Source organism: Blennius ocellaris (genome assembly GCF_963422515.1).
Source record: "Blennius ocellaris genome assembly, chromosome: 7".
Classification (NCBI taxonomy): domain Eukaryota; kingdom Metazoa; phylum Chordata; class Actinopteri; order Blenniiformes; family Blenniidae; genus Blennius; species Blennius ocellaris.
Genome location: NC_137656.1, coordinates 29,545,431 through 29,568,469, shown reverse-complemented (window position 1 = coordinate 29,568,469; position 23,039 = coordinate 29,545,431). Strand labels below are relative to the sequence as shown.

The 23,039-nt window shown below is 47.7% G+C and overlaps 2 protein-coding genes across 8 annotated transcripts in view; one reads left to right on the top strand and one right to left on the bottom strand.

Moving 5' to 3' along the window:
* Positions 1-10,579, top strand: part of citb (citron rho-interacting serine/threonine kinase b) — a gene marked incomplete at both ends in the record, with an annotated part of 183,710 nt that extends 173,131 nt beyond the window's left edge. Inside the window, one exon of the mRNA XM_080499233.1 lies at positions 10,556-10,579. Coding sequence (XP_080355359.1) covers positions 10,556-10,579 — 24 coding nt within the window. The remainder of the gene's footprint in view (positions 1-10,555) is intronic.
* A 3,672-nt stretch (positions 10,580-14,251) lies between these two features.
* Positions 14,252-23,039, bottom strand: part of mtmr3 (myotubularin related protein 3) — a 35,705-nt gene continuing 26,917 nt past the window's right edge. For 4 of the 7 annotated variants that reach the window (XM_080498865.1, XM_080498868.1, XM_080498864.1 and 1 more), the window contains 4 exons: positions 22,921-23,031; positions 22,744-22,832; positions 18,728-18,754; positions 14,252-16,759 (listed from right to left, as the gene is read on the bottom strand). In XM_080498865.1, the coding sequence (XP_080354991.1) occupies positions 16,588-16,759; positions 18,728-18,754; positions 22,744-22,832; positions 22,921-23,031 (399 nt within the window). In that variant the 3' untranslated portion in view covers positions 14,252-16,587. The remainder of the gene's footprint in view (positions 16,760-18,727; positions 18,755-22,743; positions 22,833-22,920; positions 23,032-23,039) is intronic. The other 3 variants (XM_080498867.1, XM_080498870.1, XM_080498869.1) reach the window with 2 other exon arrangements.

Genomic DNA, 23,039 nt, shown 5'->3' with positions numbered 1-23,039 from the left:
CAGTCCTGCACAAAAAGCTTTCTTTCAGCAGCTTGTTGACGTCACTGCCGAACTTTCATCTTGTTCTTGTGGCTTCAAAAATGGAGTCTGCAGGGGCCTTTAGGCGGTACTGCTCTTCTACTTGGAACTATACCGTAGTTAACTTATTTGCCGTATTTATGCAAACGCATGTTGATGTTTCATGACTATTTAAAATTTGTGTACTTTTATATCCATTTTTAGCAGTTTTAACATTTTAAGCTGAATCAGCAAGTTTGGTTGTTTTTAGTGATTTTAACTATTTGACCTGTTCTTGTTTCATTCCTGACAGTTTCAAACATTTTATATCCTTTTTTTGAAGCCAATCCACCAAACACTTTTTCCTTCTTTCTGAATTTCTTTTTATCAATTTGACCATTTTCAACCATTTTTAAAAATAAGCCCAGTATGCACTTACAATTTTAAAAAGCACCAACAGTGGAACAAAAGAGTGTGGCTCTGGAGCTCCAGCTTACAGACCCCTGCTGTAGGCGGAGGGAGTATTTCAGTCAGACTTGAACCATGTTTAGCATGTAGCATCGCTGGTGCAGGACCCTGAAACTTTTAGCATGTAGCATCGCTGGTGTGGGAGCCTGAAACTTAATTTTTCCTCTTGTCCTGTTCGGCAGCTCAGGTAAACAATATGATGTGATTGAGAGCCTTCCGGTGTTAGAACAGTTCTTGCTCTTGAAACAGGAAGAGATTTGGAGTCTCCACCTGTTGCTGCCTTTATTGGAAGTTGGCATACCTGCCGTGGGAACTTAAAGACAGAGAGGAAGGACAGAAGATTGAGGAGAGGGGGCAGGGGTGTGAGAGGGGCAACAGACAATACCCTTGTTAATGCTATATACACTCTTTTCCGCTTACACACTGATCAAAACACTTTCTAACTGTTGTTAGAGTAAACAAAATTGAGCAGCACTGTCTGGACATGAACATGATTTCCATGCAGTTACATCAATTAACAATGTCGCAACAACAAATACAGACGTACATGATTTTGACGAATAAACAAATGATGGTTGAAAACAAGCAGCAACAGCAGCAACACACACACACACACACACACACACACACACACACACACACACACACACACACACACACACACACACACACACACACACACACACACACACACACACACAGTGGCAAGTGTCTCCTGTGACAATCGATCGACCGCCCGCCTGCTGAGTCGACTTTATAAGAAACATGACCTTGTATATATGGCCGCCTGAATATTTATAGTCAAACCCCCCACCCTAGGCACCGTCCACTGAGCCCTATTATTTAGTGAGGCAACGTGAGGTAAGGTAGGGGTGTCGAGGGGAGGGAGGTCCCCCCGTTGCTAAGGCCAGCTGCAGGCCTGCCCCCCCCCCGCAGAATCTAAGACCCACGGGGCCAAGTAACAGACAGACACCCACACATATATCCACATATAACTATACACCACCAGCACCCCGCTCCACCCCCACTCACTCTCCACCTCACATTTTTTCAGCCCTGGAAGCCACCCTCAGTCAGCTGTCTGTCCCCACTGTCCCTCAGCTCAACTCAACTCTCCCACAGTGTGTAGACAGGTATCAGGGAGATCACAGTGTAGACAGGTATCAAGGAGATCACAGTGTAGACAGGTATCAGGGAGATCACAGTGTAGACAGGTATCAGGGAGATCACAGTGTAGACAGGTATCAGGGAGATCACAGTGTAGACAGGTATCAAGGAGATCACAGTGTAGACAGGTATCAGGGAGATCACAGTGTAGACAGGTAATAAGGAGATCACAGTGTAGACAGGTAACAAGGAGATCACAGTGTAGACAGGTATCAAGGAGATCACAGTGTAGACAGGTAACAATGAGATCACAGTGTAGACAGGTATCAAGGAGATCACAGTGTAGACAGGTATCAGGGAGATCACAGTGTAGACAGGTATCAAGGAGATCACAGTGTAGACAGGGATCAGGGAGATCACAGTGTAGACAGGTATCAGGGAGATCACAGTGTAGACAGGTATCAAGGAGATCACAGTGTAGACAGGGATCAGGGAGATCACAGTGTAGACAGGTATCAGGGAGATCACAGTGTAGATAGGTATCAAGGAGATCACAGTGTAGACAGGTATCAGGGAGATCACAGTGTAGACAGGTATCAGGGAGATCACAGTGTAGACAGGTATCAAGGAGATCAGCTGTGCAGTTTGAACATATGTTAGAGGAAGTGAGAGCATCTTGTGTAATGAACTAGTGAAGGACCTTGTATTGTCTGAGCTGTATATTGGTGTTTCTGCTCATTGTGAATGTGTTTGTACAGATTAGTGACCAAAGCGTTGGGTCTGTGTTGATGTTGAGATCTTCTTCCCATTTGGAGCTTGAAGGGATATTGTGGTATTGGAACATGACAGGATTAAAGGATTTTAGAAAGTGGTTTTGGAGCTGAGATCTTCAGGAGGTTTGTCACTGTCTGAGGTCAGTTTAGGTTCATCTCTTCTAGTTTGAACTTTGTTTGTATTATTGACTGGAGCTGAAGATGTTCCAGATAATTGTTTTGACTGATACCATAAGTTTCTATTAGATCTTTAAATGGAATAAAAGAGTTATTGAAGAGAAGGTGTTCCAAGGTTCTTCTTCCCTTGTTTTGCCATCTTGTGAAGTTTCTTGGTTTCTTCCTTTGCAGGATGTCAGGATTGTTCCAGAAGGTGTGAGTTTGCAGGGAATGAGTGACGATCCATTCATTTGAAGAAATTCCCACCAAGCTGTCAGAGATTGTTTATGTTGATGCTTTTAAAGCAGTTGTGTTTTTTGATGACAGGACTGAAGAAAGGAAGGTCTCTGATGTGGAGATCTTCACAGAAGGTTTTTTCAATGTCCAGCCAGCCTTCATCTAAGTTTCTGATTAATCCATTTTACAACATAAAGTCATTTATTGGCAAGATAATAATTATACAAGTTTGGAAGTTCTAAGCCACCTTGGTCCTTGGTGTTCTGCAGTGTTTTTAAACGTATTGGTTTATTTTTCCATAAGAACTTTGAGATATGAGAATCCAACGTGTTAAACCATGTTTTTGGTGGTTTTGTTGGAATCATTGAAAAGGTGTAGATAATTTTAGGCAGGACCATCATTTTAATTGTTGCTACTCTCCCCATAAGTGATATAGGAAGTGTCCTCCATTGAGTGAGGTCCTCTTCTATTGTTTTAATAAGGGGGGGTGTAGTTTAAGTGCACAAAGTCTGACAGCTTGGCTGATATGTTAATGCCGAGGTATTTAATGTTCCCTGGTTTTAGTGGGGTATTTGATGTGTGCTGAAAAATAGAGTTAATAGGCAAGACAACGGACTTATTCCAATTTATTAAATAGTTTGGGATTGAGGAGAATCTGTCTATTAACTCTATTATTTCTGTGTGTTTTGCAGAGAGCGTAACACATCGTCTGCATAAAGGCATATTTTATGGGTTACATTTGCTGTTTGTATTCCTTTTATGTTATTGTTCTGTCTAATGGCTGCTGCTCGCGCCTGGTGCCTCTCTCAAGATTGAAGCTTGAAAAGTCCTGGAGCTTTACCATCAGGTCCTGGAGCTTTACCATCAGGTCCTGGAGTTTTAGCATCAGGTCCTGGACCTTCAGCATCAGGTCCTGGAGCTTTACCATCAGGTCCTGGAGCTTCACCATCAGGTCCTGGAGTTTTACCATCAGGTCCTGGAGTTTTACAATCAGGTCCTGGAGCTTTACCATCAGGTCCTGGAGCTTTAACATCAGGTCCTGGCGTTTTACCATCAGGTCCTGGAGCTTTACCATCAGGTCCTGGAGCTTTACCCTCAGGTCCTGGGGTTTTACCGTCAGGTCCTGGAGTTTTACCGTCAGGTCCTTGGGCTTTACCGTCAGGTACTGGAGCTTTACCATCAGGTCCTGGAGCTTTACCATCAGGTCCTGGATCTTCACCATCAGGTCCTGGAGCTTTACCATCAGGTCCTGGAGTTTTACCATCAGGTCCTGGAGCTTTACCATCAGGTCCTGGCATTTTACCATCAGGTCCTGGAGCTTTACCATCAGGTCCTGGAGCTTCAGCATCAGGTCCTGGAGCTTTACCATCAGGTCCTGGAGCTTCACCATCAAGTCCTGAAGCTTTACCATCAGGTCCTGGAGCTTTACCATCAGGTCCTGAAGCTTCACCGTCAGGTCCTGGAGCTTTACCGTCAGGCCCTGGAGCTTCACCGTCAGGTCCTGGAGCTTTACCGTCAGGTCCTGGAGCTTCACCGTCAGGTCCTGGAGCTTTACCGTCAGGTCCTGGAGCTTCACCGTCAGGTCCTGGAGCTTTACCGTCAGGTCCTGGAGCTTCACCGTCAGGTCCTGGAGCTTTACCATCAGGTCCTGGAGCTTTACCATCAGGTCCTTGAGCTTTACTATCAGGTCCTGGAGCTTTACCATCAGGTCCTTGAGCTTTACCATCAAGTCCTGGAGCTTTACCATCAGGTCCTTGAGCTTTACCATCAAGTCCTGGAGCTTTACCATCAGGCATGCACATTTTTTTGTAGAATTCTCTACAAGTTTTATCGATTTCTTGAGGGTCAAAAGTGATTTTACCATTTTGAGTAACTGAGGGGGATTGTGTGTTGTGGGAAGTTGCTGGATTTATTGCCATGTTCAAAGTTCTCCCAGCGTAATCTCTGCAGTTAAAATTGCATTTTATGTTCAATTATTTAATTCAAGTAAATTTTTAATTTCCTTAACTCCGTTAATAAGCGGTCGCCTTTGGAAGCAGCATGAGCTGTCTCTACGGTCTTGATTTTATCTTCTAATTCTTTTTCCTTTATTTTTTCCTTTGTGGTTTTGTGTGAGGAGTAAGAAATGATTTTACCTCTCATGACAGCTTTAGTGTCTCCCAGAGGACACCGGGAGAAACACCAGGCAGATTGTTTCTAAAAAGAATGTCCATTGTTTTTTAAAGAATGTGAGGAAGTCTGGATCATTGAGCAGTGAAGTGTTAAATCTCCATTGTCTACTAGGAGGGTGAGTGTTCTATTAGTGACGTCATAGTGACAGGTCATGGTCACTGGTAGTGACGTCATAGTGACAGGTCATGGTCACTGGTAGTGACGTCATAGTGACAGGTCATGGTCACTGATAGTGACGTCATAGTGACAGGTCACGGTCACTGATAGTGACGTCATAGTGACAGGTCATGGTCACTGGTGGTGACGTCATAGTGACAGGTCATGGTCACTGGTAGTGACGTCATAGTGACAGGTCATGGTCACTGGTAGTGACATCATAGTGACAGGTCATGGTCACTGGTAGTGACGTCATAGTGACAGGTCATGGTCACTGATAGTGACGTCATAGTGACAGGTTGTTCTATTAGTGACGTCATAGTGACAGGTCATGGTCACTGGTAGTGATGTCATAGTGACAGGTCATGGTCACCGATAGTGACGTCATAGTGACAGGTTGTTCTATTAGTGACGTCATAGTGACAGGTCATGGTCACTGATAGTGACGTCATAGTGACAGGTCATGGTCACTGGTGGTGACGTCATAGGGACAGGTCATGGTCACTGGTAGTGACATCATAGTGACAGGTCATGGTCACTGATAGTGACGTCATAGTGACAGGTCATGGTCACTGGTGGTGACGTCATAGTGACAGGTCATGGTCACTGGTAGTGACGTCATAGTGACAGGTCATGGTCACTGGTAGTGACGTCATAGTGACAGGTCATGGTCACTGGTAGTGACGTCATAGTGACAGGTCATGGTCACTGGTAGTGACGTCATAGTGACAGGTCATGGTCACTGGTAGTGACATCATAGTGACAGGTCATGGTCACTGGTAGTGACGTCATAGTGACAGGTCATGGTCACTGATAGTGACGTCATAGTGACAGGTCATGGTCACCGATAGTGACGTCATAGTGACAGGTCATGGTCACTGATAGTGACGTCATAGTGACAGGTCATGGTCACTGATAGTGACGTCATAGTGACAGGTTGTTCTATTAGTGACGTCATAGTGACAGGTCATGGTCACTGATAGTGACGTCATTGTGACAGGTTGTTCTATTAGTGACGTCATAGTGACAGGTCATGGTCACTGGTAGTGATGTCATAGTGACAGGTCATGGTCACCGATAGTGACGTCATAGTGACAGGTTGTTCTATTAGTGACGTCATAGTGACAGGTCATGGTCACTGATAGTGACGTCATAGTGACAGGTTGTTCTATTAGTGACGTCATAGTGACAGGTCACGGTCACTGGTAGTGACGTCATAGTGACAGGTCACGGTCACTGATAGTGACGTCATAGTGACAGGTCATGGTCACTGGTAGTGACGTCATAGTGACAGGTCACGGTCACTGGTAGTGACGTCATAGTGACAGGTCATGGTCACTGGTAGTGACGTCATAGTGACAGGTCATGGTCACTGGTAGTGACGTCATAGTGACAGGTTGTTCTATTAGTGACGTCATAGTGACAGGTCATGGTCACTGGTAGTGATGTCATAGTGACAGGTCATGGTCACCGATAGTGACGTCATAGTGACAGGTTGTTCTATTAGTGACGTCATAGTGACAGGTCATGGTCACTGATAGTGACGTCATAGTGACAGGTTGTTCTATTAGTGACGTCATAGTGACAGGTCACGGTCACTGGTAGTGACGTCATAGTGACAGGTCACGGTCACTGATAGTGACGTCATAGTGACAGGTCACGGTCACTGGTAGTGACGTCATAGTGACAGGTCACGGTCACTGATAGTGACGTCATAGTGACAGGTCACGGTCACTGATAGTGACGTCATAGTGACAGGTCATGGTCACTGATAGTGACGTCATAGTGACAGGTCACGGTCACTGGTAGTGACGTCATAGTGACAGGTCATGGTCACTGGTAGTGACGTCATAGTGACAGGTCATGGTCACTGATAGTGACGTCATAGTGACAGGTCACGGTCACTGGTAGTGACGTCATAGTGACAGGTCATGGTCACTGGTCTCAGGCTTCTTGGGAAGGTGAAGCGATACTTGCCCCCTAACCAATTCAAAACGGTCGTCCTTGCCCTTGTAACCAGTCGCCTGGACGACTGTAATTCACTTTATTTTGGCCTGAGCCAGTCCTCGATTCAGCCTTCCGATGGTACAAAATGCAGCTGCACGACTGCTCTCAGGAGCGTCACGATATGACCACATCACTCCTGTGCTGGCATCTCTTTATTGGCTACCTGTTGAATTTAGAATAAATTTTAAAATCCTCTTGTTTGTTTTTAAATGTCTAAATGGATTAGCTCCTCCTTATTTGTCAGAGTTGATTTCCTTGCACACTCCTGTCCGAGCTCTGAGGTCCACGGAACACCATCTTCTAGACCATCCCAGGCCTTACGCCATACGTAAGAGCAGAGGGGACCGAGCCTTCGCTGTAGCCGGCCCTAAATTGTGGAATTCTCTCCCCTTGCATATTAGAACTGCAACATCTTTGGAGAGTTTCAAGCGCTCGCTAAAGACGCACTTTTTTGCACTGGCCTTCGGCACGAGCTGAGCTGAGCATTTTTTATTTTTTATTTTTTTCTTCTCATGTTGATTTTATTTTTCTATTTGTATTAAATGTGTATTGTTTTATTGTATGGATCGGTACAGCACTTTGGGGCAGTGGCTGCTGTTTGTAAATGTGCTATATAAATAAATTTGACCTTGACCTTGACTGGTAGTGACGTCATAGTGACAGGTCACGGTCACTGATAGTGACGTCATAGTGACAGGTCATGGTCACTGGTAGTGACGTCATAGTGACAGGTCATGGTCACTGGTAGTGACGTCATAGTGACAGGTCATGGTCACTGATAGTGACGTCATAGTGACAGGTCACGGTCACTGATAGTGACGTCATAGTGACAGGTCACGGTCACTGGTAGTGACGTCATAGTGACAGGTCACGGTCACTGGTAGTGACGTCATAGTGACAGGTCATGGTCACTGGTAGTGACGTCATAGTGACAGGTCATGGTCACTGATAGTGACGTCATAGTGACAGGTCACGGTCACTGGTAGTGACGTCATAGTGACAGGTCATGGTCACTGGTAGTGACGTCATAGTGACAGGTCACGGTCACTGATAGTGACGTCATAGTGACAGGTTGTTCTATTAGTGACGTCATAGTGACAGGTCACGGTCACTGATAGTGACGTCATAGTGACAGGTCATGGTCACTGATAGTGACGTCATAGTGACAGGTCACGGTCACTGGTAGTGACGTCATAGTGACAGGTCATGGTCACTGGTAGTGACGTCATAGGGACAGGTCACGGTCACTGGTAGTGACGTCATAGTGACAGGTCACGGTCACTGATAGTGACGTCATAGTGACAGGTTGTTCTATTAGTGACGTCATAGTGACAGGTCACGGTCACTGGTAGTGACGTCATAGTGACAGGTCATGGTCACTGGTAGTGACGTCATAGTGACAGGTCATGGTCACTGGTAGTGACGTCATAGTGACAGGTCATGGTCACTGGTAGTGACGTCATAGTGACAGGTTGTTCTATTAGTGACGTCATAGTGACAGGTCACGGTCACTGGTAGTGACGTCATAGTGACAGGTCATGGTCACTGATAGTGACGTCATAGTGACAGGTTGTTCTATTAGTGACGTCATAGTGACAGGTCATGGTCACTGGTAGTGACGTCATAGTGACAGGTCATGGTCACTGGTAGTGACGTCATAGTGACAGGTCATGGTCACTGGTAGTGACGTCATAGTGACAGGTCACGGTCACTGGTAGTGACGTCATAGTGACAGGTCACGGTCACTGGTAGTGACGTCATAGTGACAGGTCATGGTCACTGGTAGTGACGTCATAGTGACAGGTCATGGTCACTGGTAGTGACGGGGTGAATCTGTGTGTCCCACGTGTCTTTAATCACTGAGTGATTCATCTAAGTGTGAATAGGACTGGTGCACTGCTGAGTACAAGGTGTACTCTTTAAGAGTAGGATGAGAGGTGCACCAAGCGTCACAAAGACCAGAGTCACTAATGTACTGCTGGATTCTATCTGGGGGTTCCCAGTGTCTAGTGTTTGTGCTTTACTAACTCTGTCCATTGTGGACTGAGGGCGATGTTGAGGTCTCCTCCAACTATAAGTGTTTTGTCAGAGTGTGTTGAGAGGCTGGTGAAGAAGTTGTGATAGAAGGAGGGGTCATCAACATTTGGGCCATAGATGTTTGTGATACACATCTCTATGTTCTGAAGAGAGATATGAAGAATTATAAATCTTCCCTCTGGGTCTATGGTTGTATCTTTATGAGAGAATTTTTTTTTATTGCTGATTAATATAGCTAGCCTCTCTGCTTGGAGTTATAACCAGAGTATTACTTGACGGAATTGTGGTAAAATCAATTTGTGATGTCCTGTGGAGCTCTGAAACTCTCTCGCATGTAGCGTTACTGGTGTGTGAGCCTGAAACCCTTTAGCATGTAGCATTACTGGTGTGTGAGCCTGAAACCCTTTAGCATTTAGCATTACTGGTGTGTGAGCCTGAAACCCTTTAGCATTTAGCGTTACTGGTGTGTGAGCCTGAAACCCTTTAGCATTTAGCATTACTGGTGTGTGAGCCTGAAACCCTTTAGCATGTAGCGTTACTGGTGTGTGAGCCTGAAACCCTTTAGCATTTAGCGTTACTGGTGTGTGAGCCTGAAACCCTTTAGCATTTAGCATTACTGGTGTGTGAGCCTGAAACCCTTTAGCATGTAGCATTACTGGTGTGTGAGCCTGAAACCCTTTAGCATGTAGCATTACTGGTGTGTGAGCCTGAAACCCTGTAGCATGTAGTATTACTGGTGTGTGAGCCTGAAACCCTTTAGCATGTAGCATTACTGGTGTGTGACCCTGAAACCCTTTAGCATGTAGCATTACTGGTGTGTGACCCTGAAACCCATTAGCATGTAGCATTACTGGTGTGTGACCCTGAAACCCTTTAGCATGTAGCATTACTGGTGTGTGAGCCTGAAACCCTTTAGCATTTCGCCTGTAGCATTGCTGAGCAGTTAAACTACTGAGCAACGTTGCTGCTGGTCCAGATTTCTCTGAAGTTGCAGCTGATTAAGTTGCTGTTGTACCAACAGTCTTTTTTCTCCTCTTGATATTTTGGCAGAATGTAGTTTACAGTAAGTTGTAAACATAAAAAACCCAAACTGCAGACATCCCTTGCTTCTTGCGCACCTGCGATCGACGTTGCTGACACATGACGTCACGTCATACTTTAAGGAGTACGAGTATTCCAATACTGGTATCGATATCGGTGCATCCCTGATTTCAATGAGATCATGGTTAAAATTTTATTAGAATATAGTTTATATAATGTAGCTGAGTAAGTAACTAATGGAACAATAATACTTCATTTTAATTTGGGCTTTTATATATTTTTTCTCCAATTTTTGCGTTAAAGTTGTTGTGATTGGTCGGTCTTTCCTGAATCGTCTGTCTGTGATCTCAGTGTGATGAAATGTTACTGCCTGGTTGACCTTTGACCCCGGTCTTGTCTTGCAGGTGTGGGATCAGTCGTCGGTGTGAATCCAGTGCGGCGCCGCTGCTGACCAGAGGCTTGAAGAGAAACCCTGAGTGCAAACACACTGACACACACTGACAGCTCGGGCCTCCTCACCTGTACACAGTGCTCAGCCACACACACACACACACACACACACACACACACACACACACACACACACACACACACACACACACACACACACACACACACACACACACACACACACACACAGTGGCAAGTGTCTCCTGTGACAATCGATCGACCGCCCGCCTGCTGAGTCGACTTTATAAGAAACATGACCTTGTAAATATGACCACCTGAATTTTTATAGACCAAAGGGGAAGAGTCGGCTGGCGAAGCCACGTCTATTTTTTTTAACTGAGTTTCTAAAGATGTTGCAGGGAGATTAATGAAGTCGTCGGTTCAGAGATACTGTCAAACCTTTCGTTTGGATCTGAATTCAGGGAGCGGTTTGAGGAGGAAACACTTTGCAGGTTGGATTTGAACAGTTTATCCGCTCGTCACATGATCAGTCTTCTTTCTCCTCCCATCAAACTTTCTTATTTCACCTGCAGGCAATTGCTTGGCTGACCACCATCTGGCCACATTGTAAAACCAAGCAATGTTTTGTGGCTCCTTGTGTTCGATTTCTTTCAACCCCCGCAGCTCTGCCTCTGATGCCGGACGTGTTGCAGCTCCGACCGCCTCTCAGCTTCGCTCTTTAGTCCTCCGCTGCCGCCGCCGCCGATTATAGTACAGATGTCCTGTTTCTGTGCAGTGATATGAAGTCTAGTGACCATTCGCGGTCGTCACTTTCTAGTGTTTTTTCCTGGGAGACACTCGTCATATCGGTGAGCATGACTAATTTTGGAGCATCTCCTCGCTTCGATTCTTTCTCTTGGTTGTTCTTTTCCGTCACGGATTCACTTAGATTTGCATTCAATAAGTAGTCGATGTTAGACGGTGACTTTACGATTTCCTTGATTTTTAGAGATGTATTCCAGTAAATGCATTAAACATGATTAAAGTGTTTGACTCTTTTCTTCTTCTTGGTTTCAGACTTCCCTGCTATTTTAATTCAAAGTATTTTAAAATCCCTCCAAAATCTATTTATTTTCACAGTAATTCCCACAAATCTATAGCTGAACCAGGAATCTAAGTTTTTCCTTATCCCCTCTACAACTGCACTCCCTCGCCCTCACGCTCTTCAAACTTCCTGCCTATATCCTCAATGAGGACGATCCAGTGCCAGCAGAGGAAGAAAGCATTTACAAGGATTTACTGGATTTACTAAGTTGATACACTTCAGAGAAATCAAGTTACATCAAATAGTTTTAACTGGACTTCATAGTGTTTGATGAAAAGTTCAGCCAGTTGGTTACATTCTGATTGATTTGTAAATAACTGAGTTTGCCTCGAAACTAGGTCATTAATGATGAAAGTCCCCCCAAACACTCTCCGTACTGTTTTAAGAAAAAGTTGAATGGGCCTCGTAAGAAACTGTCAAATAAACTTTCTTTGTTCAGTTCAGTAACAATGACAATTCTCCGAGGATGACCTTGTTTGGTTGCTCGGTGGACCGATTCCACTTCAGCTTGAACAGTTTCAAACTTTCAGTCACAGTTTTCCCCACAAGATCCTTCAGCTCTATTTTTGTCCGTTGTTTCAATCTAGACATTCTGTGTAACTCTTTTCTTTTTTTCTCCCGCTGTTTACTTTGTGAGAAGAAAAAAAAACCTTTGGGTTTATTGCAGATGTGGCATTCACACTCAACACAACCATGTCTTCACAATAATACAGAAAAAGACAAACTTGTGAATAGTAATTTTAAAAATATGAATATTTTCGAATAAATGTTACAATTTTAATGTAACCTCTTAAAATTAGTCATAAGTATCAATAAAGTACCATTAAAGGTCCCATATTCTACTAAATGGACTTTTCTGGTCTTTAAACATGATAAAAGTGTTATTTGGGGTTCATAAACATTCCCAACGTGTTTTTTCATTGATTCCCTCCAGCTTGAGTTCACAGTGATGTTTCTCTGTTCTACCTGGTGGGGGAGCTCAACACCTTGATTCTATTTGATGATGTCACAGAGCTGGAGAAGCCCCGCCTCCAGGAAGATTGACATGAGGAGAAACCAAAACAAGACACGCCCACATCTCAGTCTCTGCTGCTTCACATTGAACTGCTGTTTTTGTTGTTCCACATCTGTTGTCCACTGGAGAAAATGTGTTTTCACCTTCATGTCCACTGGAGAAAATGTGTTTTCACCTTCATGTCCAAAATGTGTTTTCACCTTCATGTCCACTGGAGAAAATGTGTTTTCACCTTCATGTCCACTGGAGAAAATGTGTTTTCACCTTCATGTTCACTGGAGAAAATGTGTTTTCACCTTCATGTCCACTGGAGAAAATGTGTTTTCACCTTCATGTCCACTGGACAAAATGTGTTTTCACCTTCATGTCCACTGGAGAAAATGTGTTTTCACCTTCATGTCCACTGGATAAAATGTGTTTTCACCTTCATGTCCAAAATGTGTTTTCACCTTCATGTCCAAAATGTGTTTTCACCTTCATGTCCAAAATGTGTTTTCACCTTCATGTCCAAAATGTGTTTTCACCTTCATGTCCAAAATGTGTTTTCACCTTCATGTTCACTGTAGAAAATGTGTTTTCACCTTCATGTCCACTGGAGAAAATGTGTTTTCACCTTCATGTCCACTGGAGAAAATGTGTTTTCACCTTCATGTCCACTGGAGAAAATGTGTTTTCACCTTCATGTCCACTGGAGAAAATGTGTTTTCACCTTCATGTCCACTGGAGAAAATGTGTTTTCACCTTCATGTCCACTGGAGAAAATGTGTTTTCACCTTCATGTCCACTGGAGAAAATGTGTTTTCACCTTCATGTCCACTGGAGAAAATGTGTTTTCACCTTCATGTCCACTGGAGAAAATGTGTTTTCACCTTCATGTCCACTGGAGAAAATGTGTTTTCACCTTCATGTCCACAGGAGAAAATGTGTTTTCAGGTACAAGTATGGTTCCTCACTATTTGTCTTGTGGAAGAAGAAGCACAGCGGCCAATGTGACTGGACTTGTTGTTGTTTTCCACAAACAATGTTTGTTTGTGAGCGACTCTTCACCAAAGAAGCTTCCAGAACTACGGTACTTTAAAACTGGACTTCCTCAGAAGCTCCTCTTGAAACCTGCTGCTATTCCCACAATAAAAGACTAAGGAGGGCCGAGATGTGTCAGTACATTACTACAACTACCAGCTGAGCTGCTGGCTACGTCACCCAGGGGGTGGAGGAGGCGGCTGTGGGCTGGGCTGCAGTCACCGTGAGGGTGGAGGAGGTGGAGGAGCTGAGAACCACCATCATGAGGTGACGTCAGCTCAGTCCAAGAAATACTAGAATTTCACTAGTTGTGAGTGTTTCTACTGGATCACCTACATTATTATCCACATGAGCAGAGGAGGGACTGTGGGTCCTTTAAAAAAACCAAACAATTATTGATACTTTTATCAATTCCTTTTTAAAATTGTATTGATATTTTTTTTTATCAATAATGTACCCATAATAGTTAAAGTACCAGTAATATTAAAAACACATGTGTATGTGTACACACACATACACATGTGTTTTTAATACAACAAACATGATGTGTAGCTGCTAAGAAAGCACACAGAAGGTTCAGCTAGTTTATTTCTCCTTCAATTGTACAACAATGTAATGCTCTTTAAAGTAAAAGCCAACAAAAACAAAATATCCAGACTGAACAAGGAGCACTTGTTGTTACAGGAAGTTGCTATGTACAGCTACACACTCCTCTGACGGAGGGGGAGATTCAAAGTGCTTATCAAACAGAAGGGGGGGGCAGAAAGGAGGAGAAATCAAACAAGAGCACAAGTGATCCCTCTGAGAGACCCGTAATATTAAAACTGCTTGGCACCAGTGTCCACCAACCCCCCCCCCCCCCCCCCCCACACACACACACACACACACAACTACATGTCGCAGCCATGCCTTTTATGGCGCACGTCAGCATGAAATGAATAAAAATACAACATAATGTAGATTGAGAGAAATTCTGGGGAGGAAAAGGACAAAAAGCACAGCAGTGTGTGTGTGTGTGTGTGTGGTGTACTTGTACAGCGTCCGGTTTCCTCACAATACTGAAGCACAGCACACTTTCAGATTCAGATTACATTTTGATGCACTTGGTGGCAGTGTCGACTTCATGTGCAAAACACATCCTAGAGGTGTTTAACATGGTTCACATTCAGGGGTTGAATGAGACGAGACGGGACAGGTTGAGGACTCTGCCAGTGTCTATGGGGGAACTTTGTTCCACTCATTCAGTCTGACGCCTGGTCGTCTTGTTTGCTTAGACTGAGACTTGCTGAGTTTGGTTTGATTTGATTGTAGCGCCCCCTGGTGGACTACTATAGAAGTGTGAACACAGAAGTTCAAGTCGATCCACCGGAGTCTCTTTTCAGCTCCTCCAGTGTGGGAACCCCTCAGTGAGAGAAGCTCAACACTTCCAGAGGGTCTCCCACCACCAGTGTGAGGTCCTGGGTTGGAATCCCACCTCTTCTGCTGTACCTCTGGTGTTCCCACACAACAAAACCTGATTGACGAAACAAAAGGCCAAAGCTCTGTGTGTGTGTGTGTGTGTGTGTGTGTGCGCCTCTTCTGGTCGGCCGCCCTCCATCTTGTAAACACTGATTATCTTGTGGCCAAATTGAATTCTCTGGATTTTTTCTTCTGTTTTTTTTTAAAAACAGCAACGCAACGACAAAACCTCAATAAATAAGAGCCAAGTAATGACGGGATGAGAAAACCACTGCAGCATCAAAACAGGACACCCTGCTTCTCTATTGAAAAATAAACACCCGTCGTCTTCAACAGGTCACAAAATATACGTTTTCTTCTTCTGCAAATTACAACTTAAGAAAACAAAGAAATAAAAAAAAGAAAACATTTGCTAGCTAATTAAGTGCACCACTATTCAAGGATTCTATACACATCTTAAATGCTATATAGGTATCTGAATATATTATTTTATCCATTTACTTACAAAAAGAGTGTGTGTGAGTGTGTGTGTGTGTGTGTGTGTAAGGGGGTGAAGAGTGGGGAAAAGCCCTTTCTGCTGCTCTGCTTCCACCGGTCAGGTCCTCAGGACAGAACAAGCTGCTGAGGACTGAGAGGTGGTGAGACGTCCAGCTCCCAGGGCCTGCTGGGTAAAACAATGACAGGTGATGAAAGGTGCCTGCAGATGGTCACCAGCAAGAGACGCACCACCGTCACACATTGAGCACAATCCTGCTGCAAGGTGATGGGAAGAAGCACAACTGAACAGAAAAGGTCCCACTAGACCTGCAGCCGCTCTGGAACCGGAGCCTTGGTGTCCCCCCCCCCCCCACGAGACTGAAGAGCCACGAGGATCACTTCACCCAACACAACCCTGTTTTTACACAAAGACACCACCACTCTGCCGTCACGCCTGATGACAGGAAGTTACTCCGTCTTCACATTAAACGCTGGAGAGAGAGGCATTGTGGGAAATGGAGGCTCTCTGGAGAGCCACGGCGAAGACAATCCATTGAAGTGCTTCTCAGACACAAATACCTTCTTTTTGTTGTGGAGCTCTTTAGAAGTAACAGTGATTTACTGTTCCAACACAAAGATTGTTACGTAAGTGTGTAATTCTAACTTTTATTTAACTACACTGAGACAATGCAGCAGAGATATGAAGAGTTTGGATGTGTCTGGGTGAAGTGACCCTTCAAGTCTAATGACAAGTCTTCAAGTCTTATGGACACACCACCTCCGTATCTGCAACTCTCTCTCTCACACACTCTCACACACACACACGCACACACACACACACACACACACACACACACACACACACACACACACACACACACACACACACACACACACACACACACACACACACACACACACACACACACACACAGTTCATGGGAGAGTGGGTGGAGCGGCGGCGGTGGCGCTCAGTTGGAGCTGGCTGTGATTGGCTCCTCCAGCTCCCTGTCCAGGGGGGCGGGGCCGAGCTGCAGGCTGCTGTAGCAGGTCTTACAGACGCGCGTGGGTTGGAACAGTTGCTGGCTTGGCACGGGGATCTTCTGGTCACAGCAGCTGGCGCAGAACACGTTGCCGCAGTTCCTGCAGGGGGACACAGGGGTCACTGTGGGGGGGGGGTCACTGTGGGGGTCCCCCAGACCCAGCCACTTTACACCTGCAATTATCCTGCAGCTCCACAGCCGGCGGGTGGAAACGTCTGCCGCTGCAGCTTCAGTCAACTGAACTACAACTGTCTGTACAACGCTCTCTCACATCACAGACGGAAGCAGCTGCGACCGATGTCCAATATTAAATAGTCCACTATCATTTGATCGTAATTGAATCGTTTTTAGTCTTTTTGTAAAGAAATTATTTCATTTCAGCATTTTAAATGAAGACATTTAAAAATCTATTTACTGGATCATTTTACAAAGTCAAATCGAATTGAAATGACCATCATCCGATATAATCCAACATTTTTAGTTAACTTTCTCCAACAGATACCTGCAACGTGATTGAGTAAAACACTAAATATCTTGTGAATTACGTTTCTGTTTACTGTGTTGAAGTCTTATGTTTTAAAGATCAATTCTTCAATCAGGTTCATTAATGGGGAAAATAAGAAAAGGAGAAAAAGTAGGAAAACAACTCTTTCTCAATATTTTAACACGCACGCACGCACGCACGCACGCACGCACGCACGCACGCACGCACGCACGCACGCACGCACACACACACACACACACACACACACACACACACACACACACACACACACACACACACACACACACACACAGAATATATAAGGTCACTGATGCATTAATAGGTTCTTGGGTGAATTTGTTGCAAGCAGTATAAACAAAGTTAGCAAAAAATCTCCTTTAAACGCTTCTAAATTCGATTTCTGGTAAAATTTGAAGATAATAGTGAAGAAGTATTTTCTTTGATGTATTGGATACAGACATGTATGTATTTCTGTGTGATTTAATCCAACCACCTGGGATGCATAGATAAAACAGGTGTAAAAAGGAGAAGTGGACTTGTCTGTTTAGTTTCAGCTTCACTCCATGCTGACTCAGCTCCAACACAGTGAATTCACTGATATTCAGCATATCAAAGCAAATTAAAAGAACCAAAGAAACATGAGTGAAGGAGGAATCAGGTCACACTGGAGCTCAGATTGAGATGAAGGCCATGCTGACACACTGACACACAGTGGGACCTGTTCCCCGCCTGCGTGCCCCTGAGCACCATGTCAACACTGCGGCGTCCTGTGACGCTATGCTGCACAGCGAGGAGGTAGAGAGAAGATGCACGGGGGGGGGGGGGGGGGGGGGGGGGGGCATGCTGCCTGGGGTGTGTAGTTGCAGGGTGCTTGTGTGGTGCCATGGTAAGAGGAGGATTAAGGGGTTTGTTGTTATTTTAGTGAGTGTTGCTCATTAAACAGTCAATCCTCCCTTGATCATCCCAGTGAGCTCACTGGCGGCAGCCTGCTCCCACTGGCGGCAGCCTGCTCCCACTGGCGGCAGCCTGCTCCCACTGGCGGCAGCCTGCTCCCACTGGCGGCAGCCTGCTCCCACTGGCGGCAGCCTGCTCCCACTGGCGGCAGCCTGCTCCCTCTGGCGGCAGCCGGCTCCCACTGGCGGCAGCCGGCTCTCACTGGCGGCAGCCGGCTCCCACTGGCGGCAGCCTGCTCCCACTGGCGGCAGCCTGCTCCCACTGGCGGCAGCCTGCTCCCACTGGCGGCAGCCTGCTCCCACTGGTGGCAGCCTGCTCCCACTGGCGGCAGCCTGCTCCCACTGGCGGCAGCCTGCTCTCGTGCTCTCACATGGCTGGAAAGCGCTGGAGGAAACACACTGCTGCTGCAGGACATGCACCAAGCAATACACCTCCCAATGAAGAGCTATTTCCCAGAAGCTGCTGAAACAGGATGAAGGGGCCGGATGCAGCAGGTGAGGAGGAGGAGGAGGAGGAGGGTGCTGCAATGTTGGGATGAAAAGGGTGGAGGGGGGATGGAGGGAAGGAGGGAGGAATGGGGCGGAGTGGGACAGGGGAGCCGGATCTCACCAGACCTCCTGGACAGGCTCCCTGCCACTGTAGAGGACAGAGGGGGACAATGGAGAACAGCTGCAGGAGCACTGGAGAACACAACACACTGAGAGGCTCCTCCTCCACCTACACCACCCTGACCTGCACCTACACCACCCTGACCTGCACCAACACCACTCCTCCTGCACCTACACCACCCTGACCTGCACCTACACCACCCTGACCTGCACCTACACCACCCCTCCTGCACCAACATCACTCCTCCTGCACCAACACCACTCCTCCAACACCACTCCTCCTGCACCAACACCACTCCTCCTGCACCAACACCACTCCCGACCTGCACCAACACCACTCCTCCAACACCACTCCTCCTGCACCAACACCACTCCTGACCTGCACCAACATCACTCCTCCTGCACCAACACCACTCCTGACCTGCACCAACACCACTCCTGACCTGCACCAACACCACTCCTGACCTGCACCAACACCACTCCTGACCTGCACCAACACCACTCCTCCTGCACCAGCATCACTCCTCCTGCACCAGCATCACTCCTCCTGCACCAGCACCACTCCTCCTGCACCAGCATCACTCCTGACCTGCACCAGCATCACTCCTGACCTGCACCAACACCACTCCTGACCTGCACCAACATCACTCCTGACCTGCACCAACACCACTCCTCCTGCACCAACACCACTCCTGACCTGCACCAACACCACTCCTCCTGCACCAGCATCACTCCTCCTGCACCAGCACCACTCCTCCTGCACCAGCATCACTCCTGACCTGCACCAGCATCACTCCTCCTGCACCAACACCACTCCTCCTGCACCAACACCACTCCTGACCTGCACCAGCATCACTCCTGACCTGCACCAACACCACTCCTCCTGCACCAACACCACTCCTGACCTGCACCAGCATCACTCCTCCTGCACCAGCATCACTCCTGACCTGCACCAGCATCACTCCTGACCTGCACCAGCATCACTCCTGACCTGCACCAACACCACTCCTGACCTGCACCAACACCACTCCTGACCTGCACCAGCATCACTCCTCCTGCACCAGCATCACTCCTCCTGCACCAACACCACTCCTGACCTGCACCAACACCACTCCTCCTGCACCAACACCACTCCTCCTGCACCAGCACCACTCCTCCTGCACCAGCATCACTCCTCCTGCACCAGCATCACTCCTCCTGCACCAGCACCACTCCTGACCTGCACCAACACCACTCCTCCTGCACCAGCACCACTCCTGACCTGCACCAGCATCACTCCTCCTGCACCAGCACCACTCCTCCTGCACCAGCATCACTCCTCCTGCACCAACACCACTCCTGACCTGCACCAACACCACTCCTGACCTGCACCAACACCACTCCTCCTGCACCAGCACCACTCCTGACCTGCACCAACACCACTCCTGACCTGCACCAGCATCACTCCTCCTGCACCAACACCACCCCTGACCTGTACCAACACCACTCCTCCTGCACCAACACCACTCCTCCTGCACCAACATCACTCCTCCTGCACCAACACCACTCCTGACCTGCACCAACACCACTCCTCCTGCACCAACATCACTCCTCCTGCACCAACATCACTCCTCCTGCACCAACATCACTCCTAACCTGCACCAACATCACTCCTCCTGCACCAACATCACTCCTCCTGCACCAACATCACTCCTAACCTGCACCAACACCACTCCTCCTGCACCAACACCATCCCTGACCTGCACCAACATCACTCCTCCTGCACCAACATCACTCCTCCTGCACCAACATCACTCCTCCTGCACCAACATCACTCCTAACCTGCACCAACACCACTCCTCCTGCACCAACACCATCCCTGACCTGCACCAACATCACTCCTCCTGCACCAACATCACTCCTAACCTGCACCAACATCACTCCTCCTGCACCAACATCACTCCTCCTGCACCAACATCACTCCTAACCTGCACCAACACCACTCCTCCTGCACCAACACCATCCCTGACCTGCACCAACACCACTCCTCCTTTACCAGCATCACTCCTGACCTGCACCACCACCCCTCCTGCACCAACATCACTCCTGACCTGCACCAACACCACCCCTCCTGCACCAGCATCACTCCTGACTTGCACCAACACCACCCCTCCTGCACCAACACCATCCCTGACCTGCACCAACACCACTCCTCCTGTACCAGCATCACTCCTGACCTGCACCAACACCACCCCTCCTGCACCAACACCACTCCTGACCTGCACCAACACCACTCCTCCTGCACCAACACCACTCCTCCTGCACCAACACCACTCCTCCTGCACCAACATCACTCCTCCTGCACCAACACCACTCCTCCTGCACCAACATCACTCCTGACCTGCACCAACACCACTCCTGACCTGCACCAACATCACTCCTGACCTGCACCAACACCACTCCTCCTGCACCAACATCACTCCTCCTGCACCAACACCACTCCTCCTGCACCAACATCACTCCTGACCTGTACCAGCATCACTCCTGACCTGCACCAACACCACCCCTCCTGCACCAACATCACTCCTGACCTGTACCAGCATCACTCCTGACCTGCACCAACACCACTCCTCCTGCACCAACATCACTCCTCCTGCACCAACACCACCCCTCCTGCACCAACATCACTCCTCCTGCACCAACATCACTCCTGACCTGCACCAACACCACTCCTCCTGCACCAACATCACTCCTCCTGCACCAACACCACTCCTGACCTGCACCAACACCACTCCTCCTGCACCAACATCACTCCTGACCTGCACCAACACCACCCCTCCTGCACCAACACCACTCCTGACCTGCACCAGCATCACTCCTCCTGCACCAACACCACCCCTCCTGCACCAACATCACTCCTCCTGCACCAACACCACTCCTGACCTGCACCAGCATCACTCCTCCTGCACCAACACCACTCCTGACCTGCACCAACACCACTCCTGACCTGCACCAGCATCACTCCTCCTGCACCAACACCACTCCTGACCTGCACCAACACCACTCCTGACCTGCACCAACACCACTCCTGACCTGCACCAACACCACTCCTGACCTGCACCAACACCACTCCTGACCTGCACCAACACCACTCCTCCTGCACCAACATCACTCCTGACCTGCACCAACACCACTCCTGACCTGCACCAACACCACTCCTGACCTGCACCAGCATCACTCCTCCTGCACCAACACCACTCCTCCTGCACCAACACCACTCCTGACCTGCACCAACACCACTCCTCCTGCACCAACACCACTCCTGACCTGCACCAACATCACTCCTGACCTGCACCAGCATCACTCCTCCTGCACCAACACCACTCCTGACCTGCACCAACACCACTCCTCCTGCACCAACACCACTCCTCCTGCACCAACACCACTCCTGACCTGCACAGGCATCACTCCTCCTGCACCAACATCACTCCTGACCTGCACCAGCATCACTCCTCCTGCACCAACACCACTCCTGACCTGCACCAACACCACTCCTGACCTGCACCAACACCACTCCTCCTGCACCAGCACCACTCCTCCTGCACCAACATCACTGCTCCACACTGAGAAACATTACGTCCACCTGCAGAGGAATGGAGACAACCGATGACATGAGGAGTGATCATGTTAGAGGAGATCCACACACAAAATCCTGTCTTGAGCCCTATAAGGGGGGTGAGGGGGTAAACAAAACTACACCAGCAACCTCCATTATAAATACATCAGCCTGGTAGGTTTTGTATTCATAATAAAAACCAGTGACGTCTTCTTGGGAATCTCCAGAGAAGACGAATCATCACAAATGAGTTTAGATCGATTCGGAGTGAAGTGAAAGCCTTTCAGCATTATACAAACAACGAAGCAGTTTTTCTGAACCAACAAGGACTCTAAACTTCAAAGACGCCTCAGCAGGACACAGCGCTGGCTGTTTGAGGGACTGAAGCGTTGTGTGCACTCGCCATGAGCCTCAGTACGTACCTGCAGTGGTGCCTCCTGGTGGCGAGCCAGAACCTGCTCTCACAGCCATAACACTGTGCTGCCAAGTGATCTGGGTACCAGCGAGTCACCTGCAAGCAACAGACCAGGCGGGTTCACAGACATGGAGTAACAGAGCATCTGCTGCCACAGCATGCTGGCGTCTCCTGAGCGGCTCACCTCGGTGTCCTGCTTGTCCACCTGCTCCCAGCTGGCCTCTGAGAAGAGCTCGGTGCTGCAGCGCGACAAGCAGTTCGCATCCAAATTGAACTCTGAGTCAGTCATCGAGGTCTGCCAAG